The sequence below is a fragment of the Embiotoca jacksoni genome, unplaced genomic scaffold, assembly GCF_022577435.1.
Source record: "Embiotoca jacksoni isolate LCO1_2020_lvr unplaced genomic scaffold, fEmbJac1.0.p SCAF_100, whole genome shotgun sequence".
Lineage (NCBI taxonomy): Eukaryota > Metazoa > Chordata > Actinopteri > Embiotocidae > Embiotoca > Embiotoca jacksoni.
Window position 1 is genome coordinate 291,914 of NW_027185231.1, and position 10,097 is coordinate 302,010.

The 10,097-nt window shown below is 49.2% G+C and overlaps 1 protein-coding gene across 3 annotated transcripts; it reads right to left on the bottom strand.

Moving 5' to 3' along the window:
• Positions 1-79: 79 nt before the first annotated feature.
• tbc1d2 (TBC1 domain family, member 2) lies at positions 80-10,078 on the bottom strand. Of its 3 annotated transcripts, XM_069173592.1 has the most exons (17): positions 9,953-10,078; positions 8,228-9,434; positions 8,036-8,156; positions 6,660-6,780; positions 6,475-6,587; positions 6,033-6,292; positions 5,610-5,879; positions 5,409-5,537; positions 5,163-5,273; positions 4,904-5,076; positions 4,707-4,818; positions 4,316-4,516; positions 3,975-4,162; positions 3,675-3,795; positions 3,417-3,602; positions 2,845-2,966; positions 80-1,493 (listed from the first exon to the last, which is right to left on the bottom strand). In XM_069173592.1, the coding sequence occupies exons 2-17, from the start codon at positions 9,431-9,433 to the stop codon at positions 1,292-1,294; spliced, it is 3,636 nt and encodes a 1,211-aa protein (XP_069029693.1). In that variant the 5' UTR covers position 9,434; positions 9,953-10,078; the 3' UTR covers positions 80-1,291. The 3 variants fall into 3 exon arrangements, with proteins under 3 accessions (XP_069029693.1, XP_069029676.1, XP_069029685.1); XM_069173575.1 differs by having other exon boundaries at positions 5,409-5,879; XM_069173584.1 differs by lacking the exon at positions 9,953-10,078 and adding an exon at positions 9,822-9,938 and having other exon boundaries at positions 5,409-5,879.
• Positions 10,079-10,097: the final 19 nt, after the last annotated feature.

Consider the following 10,097-nt stretch of genomic DNA (forward strand, 5'->3'; position numbering starts at 1 on the left):
AATTCAAACCGGAGAATATTCAGTTCTGTGATGGAAAGTCGGACTTAGAAAAAACCCAGAAAAGTTCAAATAATTCTGTCGATCTGCTTTTTTATAAAATGAACAAAATGTCAGAGACACGTTTGTGTTATTTCCAAAGATTATTCTGTTTGATAAAAGACATAAATTTAATTTTACATTCTCATAACTGCCTTGACTGAACCGGTAACCATGACGACCACTTCCATTGTTCAGGAAACTTCAGCATCAAACAGCAGCTTGATCTAATTTACAATAATTATTTATCGAAGAAGACACAAAGAACCAAAAGATGTGAAATTACAGAATATTTACATACAAAACCAGGACAGAGATAATTCTAACAACAGAAGTACAGATATGAACCGGATCATCATCACAGCGCTGGAATCAACAGAAAGAAAGTTTTCTTTCAAAGTTTTTCTGAAACATCAGTGTGAAGCAGGTTAGCATATGTTAGCATCAATGAGGTTAGCTCTGTTTGAAGAAATATTGTTTGCCAACCGAAGATTAAATCAAACTTTTTCATTCGAAGGATAAAATCCTAAAATAATAATCAATATGAGACCGTTAGCATGAAGCTAATGACTGAACACAAACTGAAGTTTAGACGCAGGTAGTTTGGACGTAAAATCAAGCTAATGGACACTTTCATTTACGATCTCTCAGATTCATAAAGTGTTTATTTAGTGAGTGACATTTTCAGAAGAAGCGTCTCTAATAACTGAATTTTTTTTGGTGTAGTCACCAAATCGATGAGCTTCCAGCAGATGAAGTGTGTCGTTGTGTTTTTTATGTGACACAGACTGTAAATAAAGTTGGACTACCTTTAACGTCGTCGGTTTCAAACCATGAAATGTTCTGCAGCAAACTGTCAGTTTTGAGTTCACAAGCTAATTTCATTAGCAAGTGAATGCTAACGTTACAGACAACAAGCTGGTCTGATATGTAGCTATCGAGGTAGATGGCTAGCAGTTCTTGATCACGTTTATCTAGAAACTGATCAACGTCCAGCGAGACAGATGGCGGCTGGGCAACGTGAAGTTCAAGGGGTGTGGCCTCGTGTGTGGGTGGGACCTCAACACCACAACTCCGCCCCCTTTACTACTGCACACAGTCTGGTTGTAATGACATCACCAGAACAAGATGGCAGCAACGTTTTTAGCTTCAGTTTCATACAGCGGAAGGAAGAGAAGACGTCTTTACCTCTGGCTCCGCCCACTTATTTACATTCATATTAAACCTTCTCTGCCTGTCGGAGTGTCCTGTGGGGTCAGAGGTCGTCGTCGTCCTCGCTCATCATGGCGTCCAGCTCCTTGTCTTTACGTTCGGCGCTCTCCGTGACGAACTCCCTCTGCTGCTCCTCCAGCTCCTGCAGCTCCCCCTGCAGGCGCTCCAGGTGCAGCGCACGACGGTTCCTCAGGAGGCGGCGCGGGAACGGATTCATGTCATTGAAGGCGATGCTGCTCAGCTTCCTGAAACAAACACACACACACAAACATAAACACACACACAAACAAACATAAACACATACACACAAACATAAACACATACACACACACGCGCACAAACAAACACACACACAGGCACAAACATAAACACTTACACACACAAACACACACACAAACATAAACACACACATGCACAAACACACACGCACAAACAAACACACAAACATAAACAAACACACAAAAAATATACACGTGCAAACAAACACACATGCACAAACAAACACATACACAAACAAACACACACACAAACATAAACACATACACAAACAAACACATGCACAAACACACACGCGCACAAACAAACACATACACAAACAAACACACACACAAACATAAACACATACACAAACAAACACATGCACAAACACACACAAACAAACACATACACAAACATAAACAAATACACACACACGCACAAACACATACACAAACACATACAAACACACACACATACACAAACATAAACACGTACACACAAACAAACACATACAAACATAAACACATACACAAACATAAACACACACAAACAAACATACACATGCACAAACATAAACACATACACATGCACAAACAAAAACACACACACAAACATAAACACACACGTTACAAACATAAACATAAACACACACACACGTACAAACAAACACATGCACACACAAACACACACACACAAACATAAACACATACACACGCACAAACACACACACAAACATAAACACACACATGCACAAACAAACACATACACAAACATACACACACAAACAAACATAAACACACAAGCACAAACATAAACACATGCACAAACATAAAACACATACACAAACATAAACACACACAAACAAAAACACACAAACACATACACGCACAAACATAAACACATACACAAACATAAACACACACACACACACAAACAAACACAAACATAAACACATACAAACACACACAAACATAAACACATACAAACACACACAAACAAACATATACAAACACACACACAAACATATACACATACAAACACACACACACACAAACATAAACACACACACAAACAAACACAGACAAACATAAACACATACACACAAACATAAACACACACACAAATACAAACATAAACACACACAAACAAACATACACACACAAATGTAAACACACACACAAACGTAAACACACACACACACACACACACACACACAAACATAAACACATCCACACACAAACATAAACACATCCACACACATGGTCATCAAGCTGTGACTGCTGCAATGCAACTGAGTACTTCTGCTGATCCTGAGTACTTCAGACCAGGTGTGCGTACCTGCTGTCAGAGATGGTCTTGGTGAAGAACCGCAGGTAGCGGTAGATCTCCACACTGTCCTGGATCTTCAGGATGTCGTCCTCTTTGTATTTGAACAGAGCCAGAGTGTACCTGAAGATCACCTGAGAAACACACAACGTGACTACACCACACCACTATACAACACCACTACACAACATGTGTTGTCGTTTGTGCTATCGGGTGTGTTCAGGTGTTATCGTGGTGCGTTCAGGTGTTGTCGTCCGTGTTATCGTGGTGCGGTCAGGTGTTATCGTCCGTGTTATCGTGGTGCGTTCAGGTGTTATTGTCCGTGTTATCGTGGTGCGTTCAGGTGTTGTCGTCTGTGTTATCGCGGTGCATTCAGGTGTTGTCGTCTGTGTTATCGTGGTGCGTTCAGGTGTTGTCGTCCGTGTTATCGTGGTGCGGTTCAGGTGTTATCGTCCGTGCTATCGTGGTGCGTTCAGGTGTTGTCATCCGTGTTGTCGTTGTGCGTTCAGGTGTTGTCGTCCATGTTATCGTGGTGCATTCAGGTGTTGTCATCTGTGTTATCGTGGTGTGTTCAGGTGCTCTACCTTGGTGCCCTCGTACAGGAAGGCGTCCCACAGCGGCAGCAGGATGTCGCTCGGCAGACTCTCCACGAACACCACCAGGAACCAGTTGAAAGTGATGAGGGACACGTCGACGCCGTGGTCCTCAAAGTGAGCTGCCAGCCGCGGGAGCTTCTCGGACATGAAGTCCTTCAGGACTCGCTGGTCCGCCTGCAGACAGACATGTGACCTCAGAGGACAGGTAGACAGAGAGCAGGTGAGCAGGGGGGCGTGTCTCCTCACCTGAGAGGCCACCAGGTTATGGGTGTAGTAGTCCTGAGGCATGATGGTGTCCACCACGGACACCAGACACCAGAAGGCGTCCTCCTCACTCCGAAGGACCAGCAGAGCGATGGCCGCCAACCTGAGGGACACACATCCACACAATGTCACATGACCCCGTCACATGACCACGTGACCCAATACAATCAGACCACCATCCTGCAGCAGTGTGAAACAGACAGCGAGACCACACCCTCCAGGTGACCTCCAGGTAAAGACGGTCCTCAGAAGTATATAAACAATCGGTGTCAGGGAGAGTACCTGTTGAGTCCCTGGCAGTAGCCAACAGTAGGGTTCTGCCAGGAGAAAGCCAATAGGATGCGGCGGAGCTGCTGGAGGGCGGGGCTAGAGGGTGAAGAGAAGTGCTGATTGGTTGTCAGGGTGCGGTGGAGGTCCAGCTGGATCTGTCTGGAGGCCGGATGAGGAGACGTCCGACTCTTCTCACACAGCTGAAGACACAACAGCTGGATTACTGAAAGCTGATAAACAGGTAAGTACAGGTGAGGACAAGTAAGTACAGTTGTGGACAGATGTGGATAGGCGAAGACAGGTGAAGACAGGCGAGTACAGGTGAGGACAGGCGAGGAGCCGTGGACCTGTACCTGCTGATAGCGCAACGGGTGGCGGTCTCGGATGGTGCTAGTTCTGGCTTGGACCAGCCAGCGCCACACTCTGGACCGGTACTCCTGAGGAACGCCTCCCCGCAGCAGAACTTTGAGGTCCAGTGAGGGACCGAGGTCCTGGTCTGACCTGCCAGCCAGGTACTGAGCCCAGCGGCTCAGCAGGGGGCGCTCCATTCCCTCCTGAAACAGAACCAGACACGATCAGCTGATCAGGATCATTGATTGGTCTAGGAGTCCCTGGACCTCTGGACCAGCACGGTCCTAAAATAAAAAAGTGAAACCCTGACAGAGGGACCGCCGCGGCCCCTGCGTCCACGCAAGTCCAGGTAAGCCCACGCAAGTCCAGGTGAGTCCAGGTGAGGGTTCAGACCTGATGCAGCAGGTTGTGGGAGCGGATCTCCAGCGCCTGGATCTTTGCCAGCAGCTTCATGTCCTCCACCTCATACTCTGGGATGATCTTAAAGCCGTACTCATCATGGTCCCTGAAGACACAGCAGAGGGTTCAATTTACCCACATATCACACCTGTCGATACAAACGTTCCTACCTGTTGGTCAGGTGTTCCTACCTGTCCGTGTTCAGCTTGACGACACTCTTCTGCTCTCCTTTTAGAGCGATTTCGATCATCTTCTGCACAGCCTCCCGCTGGGCCGGATCCAGAGATTTAGTCTCCTGCAACTTCCGCAGGACACCCAGGTAACGGCTCTCTGTCTGACAGTTAGTTGCCTCCAGGTAGGCACACTGCAGCCAATCAGAGGGCAGGAGAGAGAGTTGGCCAATCAGAGTTCAGTACTCCCAGTGTTGCCAGTGTTGCCAGTCAGACCCACCTTCACCATCAGGCTCTTCTCCTGCTCCGAGCTGTTCCTCCACAGTTTGGTCAGCTGGTAGATCTCCGAGTTCAGGAACTTGTTCTGGATCTTGTATGCCTCGATGTCGTCCTGAAGACGAGACACAAACAGTCAGACCACAAAAAGACAAACACAAAAAAAACTAACAAACACACAAACAAACAAACAAACAATGAAACATCAGGACTTGATTCTGTTCGATCAGATCACAGAACAGATTTTCACCTTCAGGTTCTCCGTCTCCTGCTGAAGCCGTCTGAAGGTCTGAGAGCTCGGAGCGCTGCCGGAGGGCGATCCGGAGCGTCGCAGGTCTGACAGACAGGTGGTCACCTGATCCGACAGCTTGATGATCACCTGACAGGAAACAAATGTGCAGTGAGTTCTAGCTGCCCCTGCAGTCAGGAAGGTTCTGCGGTTCCTCCTCACCTCCTCCTTGGCGTTGTTCTTCTCCGTCAGCATCCTAATGTTTTCCTGCAGCTCCACCAGCTGCAAGTCTCTCTGAGCCAGGCTCCTCCGGGTCGACTCCGCCTCCAGCTCCGCCTCCTCCAGCTGGCCCCGCAGGTTGGCCGCTTGCCGCTCGCGGTGTCGCAGCAGCTCCAGGCGCTCCTGCTCGCCTTCCTCCGCCAAAAACTCTGCACAGGTCCGCTTCTCCAGCTGAGAGGCCTCCAGCGCTTTGTGGAGGATCCAGACCAGCTCCTGGAGGACAGGAAGATCAGTTTGTAATAAACTACAGGACCACACAGGGTGGGGGACTATTTTATGTAGCGGATGAATCCACAGTACACACGACATGAGGTTGATTTTATTCTTAAACCGGACCGGTTATTGATCTGATCAGCGATCGATCACCTTTTGAGCTTTGACCTCCTCCATAAGCATCTGTTTCTCCTGCTGGAGGCGGAGCATCCGGTCCGAGGACGCCGTCACCGTGTCTCTGCGGAGGACCGGCGCGGTGGACGTGCTGCGCATCTTCGACTTCCTGCTGCGACCGCCGAACAGCGACGGCGACTCCCTGCCCTCCACCGGGGACACCTGACCTGCCGCATCGGCCAATGGGAGGGGAGTGGGCGGGGTCGGAGGCTCAGCAGGAGTCCGGAAGGCTGAAGGCGCTGACATGTAACAGGAAACACTCAAACTATGACATCATACACGTGACATGTCTGAATGTCAGAACATGATAGGGCGGGACTTACAGGACCGATACTTCCCCGAGTCAACACACAAGTACACAAGGACTGTGCATTAAGTTGTAGTTCTGTAGTACTGTAGTACTCTGTAGTACTGTACGTACTGGAGTTGGTGATGTCGGCGGCGGGTGGGGGGGTCCAGGTCGGAGCGTCCACATGAAACACACTCTGAGTCCAATCCTGAGACGATCTCTTCCTCAGACTGTGGACCGAGTTTCTGTTCACAAGAACAAACTTTATCAGAAGAGATGACAACAGAACCGATAAACAGAACCGATCACACACTCACTGGATCTCGATAAGCGGATGCTTGATTGACATGTTGCTGAGCGGCGTTCGTTGGGTCGGTACATTGGCTGCCTCCTCCCCCACCAGACCCAGAGGACTCTTCAACACCGGCAGGAAGTCATCTGCACAAACAGGAAGCAGAATTCACTGCAGCGCCACCTTCAGGACAAACTGGAGGACACGTTTAACTGATGTTAACAGATTAATCCTCAGCAGGAGGTTGTAATGAACTCTGCCGCCTGCAGGGGGCGACGACAACACTTTATACTGTCAGGACTGTCTGCTGGGATATACCGGAAAGACAGAGAAAGACAGAGACAGCCAGAGAGCGACAGCCAGAGAGACAGAGAGAGACAGACTGAGAGACAGAGATAGACAGACAGACAGACAGAGAGAGAGAGAGAGAGAGAGAGACAGACAGACAGACAGAGAGACAGACAGAGAGAGACAGACAGACAGAGAGACAGACAGAGAGAGACAGACAGACAGAGGGACAGACAGAGAGAGAGACAGACAGACAGAGAGACAGACAGACAGACAGAGAGACAGAGAGGCAGAGAGACAGACAGACAGGTGACTGTAGTTTATTTTCAGAGCTTCCTGTCATTGATTCCTCCAGCTGACCTGCAGTCAGCATCACTTCCTGTCCAGATGATGATGTCACCACGGAACCACAGAACCAATTCTAGTGTGAAGGTCCGGACTGAGCCGGATCCACGTTCAGGACAAACACACCATCATCATCATGAACTCACTCAGTCGAGCCGCTCCCCACCTGCAGGGAGGATTTCACAACTCTCCTGGGAGTGTGTGTGTGTGTGTGTGTGTGTGTGTGTGTGTGTGTGTGTGTGTGTGTGTATGTGTGTGTGTGTGTGTGTGTGTGTGTATATGTGTGTGTGTGTGTGTGTGTGTGTGTGTGTGTGTGTGTAAACCACAGAACAATAATGTTCTTTGTTTCTCGCTGTAACTGAATTAAAAGACCACGAAGTTGTTAACCTCAGTTCTTGTTGTTTGTTTGTTTCAATAGAATTTTATTTATAAAGCGCCAAATCAAACAGGTTATTTTATGGTACTAAACACATTAAAGTCTTTACAGAACAACTTTACAACATTATACAGAGAAAACAACAATTCAACAATTCCCACATAAGCTAGGAGGGAAAAACTCCCTTTAAGGGAGCAAAATTTCACCCGCAGGGTTGTTGTTTGTTTGTTTGTTTGTCACCAGCAGGGTTTTTTGTTTGTTTGTGACCCACAGGGTTGTTTGTTTGTTTGTTTGTCACCCGCAGGGTTGTTGTTTGTTTGTTTGTTATCCGCAGGGTTGTTGTTTGTTTGTCACCCGCATAGTTGTTGTTTGTTTGTTTGTTTGTTACTCACCTGCAGGGTTGTTGTTGTTGTTGTTGTTTGTCGGTTCTGAACAGGTGAAGGTCCGTCGGTGCTGCCAGCGCTTCACCTGCAGCTGCTGCAGCCAATAGAGCATCAGATCCTGGGTGACGGCCTGTGAAGGGGGCAGAGTTAACACCCGGAACGAAGTTTCAACGGAGTGTGACTCTGCGTGAAGACTCTTACCTTCAGGATGAAGGTGCGTTCAGCTGTCTTGATGTGGAAGCTGCCATTTTCCGCCTTCAGCGGGTAGGTGAAGGTGGCGCCGTTGAGCTCCACCCGGCCGAGCGGCAACACGTCCTGTGGCGTGCGGTAGTAGAACAGCTGGTTCTTCTTCTCCTCGTAGGTGAACCAGCGCTGCTTCCAGGCCTTCAGGGGCCCGCCCTGCTTCTGCAGGTAGCCGCACAGTTTAGGCTCACCTGAGGAAGAAACCTCTGGGTGGGGCCGCACCTGGTCACAGAACGCCTCAATGGTGAGGGGCGGAGCCAGGGTAGACCCGGTTGGAGGGGGAGGAGTCTGCTGGATGTTCAGCTGAATAAAGGGAGGAGTCTGCTGGGTATTCAGCTGAATAAAGGGATGGGTCTGCTGGGTGTTCAGGTGAGGAGTCTGCTGGGTGTTCAGGTGAGGAGAGGGAGGAGTCTGCTTGGTGTTCAGGTGAGGAGTCTGCTGGGGGTTCAGGTGAGAAGGGGGAGGAGTCTGCTGGGTGTTCAGGTGAGGAGAGGGAGGAGTCTGCTGGGTGTTCAGGTGAGGAGGGAGAGGAGTCTGATGAGTGTTCAGGTGAGGAGGGGGAGGAGTCTGATGAGTGTTCAGGTGAGGAGAGGGAGGAGTCTGATGAGTGTTCAGGTGAGGAGAGGGAGGAGTCTGCTGGGGGTTCAGGTGAGGAGGGAGAGGAGTCTGATGAGTGTTCAGGTGAGGAGAGGGAGGAGTCTGCTGGGTGTTCAGGTGAGGAGTCTGCTGGGGGTTCAGGTGAGGAGGGGGAGGAGTCTGCTGGGGGTTCAGGTGAGGAAGGGGAGGAGCCTCGTCAGTTCTGTGGTCTGTACAACAAAGGTTCTTCTGGTTTTGGAGGTCCTGGGAGAGACCTGGTTCTTGTCCTTGTTTCGGTCCTAGAGGTTCTCCTGGTTTCTGATCCATACAAAGAGGATCTGGTTCTGGTGGATCTGGACTCAGTTCATCTTTTGAATCTTCAAGGTTCTGTTTCTCTGTCGGAGGATCCGGGTGGTTTGTAAGATCTGGACCCTGGCGTCCCTCCGTTGGACTCTGGTGTTTAAGGGGCAGACTGATGGACTCTCTGTCCTCCTCCGTCCCTGAGGTCCAGTCCGGGTGCAGCGTCCCCTCGGCGGGGAGAACAGGAAGCAGGTGAGACAAGGTAGCGCTGGGATTTCCTGTCTCCATCCTGGAAAAGAAAAAGAGGAGAAACCTGAACGTTTGAAGATGTTTGAGCTGGACCGGGTCTCGGCAGGGCCGGATACTGGTTCCTGGTCCTGGTCTGGACCTCTGAGACCGTTGATCGGATCAGAGTTTGTTTCATCATCGACAGGAAGTGATGTCATACCTCATGGTCTACAAGCTGCTTAGTCAGTGATCCCATTCACTCTCTCACACACACACACACACACACACACACACACACACACACACACAATCTCTCTCTCACACACTCTCTCTCTTTCTCACACACACACACTCACGCACGCACGCACGCACACACACAACTAACTGGTATTCTGACTAAAGTACTTTGAACTCGCTGCAGTAAGAAGATGCGCGTGTGCGCGGTTACCTGAAGGGGCGGGGCCTGAACACACCTGGCAGGTCTGGTCCCGTTTGATTGGCAGCTGCAGCAGCTGTTTGTCTCAGAGTGAAGAAAACAAACTCAAACTCCCGCCGCTCCTCCTTATTGTTGTTATTTACCTTTTGTTTATTTCGTTGTTGACTTGTTGTTTTCTTCTTATTCTGTGGTTTGTGTCTCGTGCCGTCCAGATTTCTCGTGTCTTCTCTTCCTGATCGTTTCCTCCCGCCGGTCACACTCCCTTCTGCTCAACCGCCCAACAAGACA

Excerpts from the sequence above, each read along its gene's own strand:
- tbc1d2 (XM_069173575.1), bottom strand. The coding sequence starts at position 9,433 with ATGGAGACAGGAAATCCCAGCGCTACCTTGTCTCACCTGCTTCCTGTT. Across the intron at positions 6,293-6,474 it reads CGCCGACATCACCAACTCCA|CGCCTTCAGCCTTCCGGACT; the intron begins GTACGTACAGTA and ends GTTACATGTCAG. Across the intron at positions 2,967-3,416 it reads TCCTGTACGAGGGCACCAAG|GTGATCTTCAGGTACACTCT; the intron begins GTAGAGCACCTG and ends TGTGTTTCTCAG.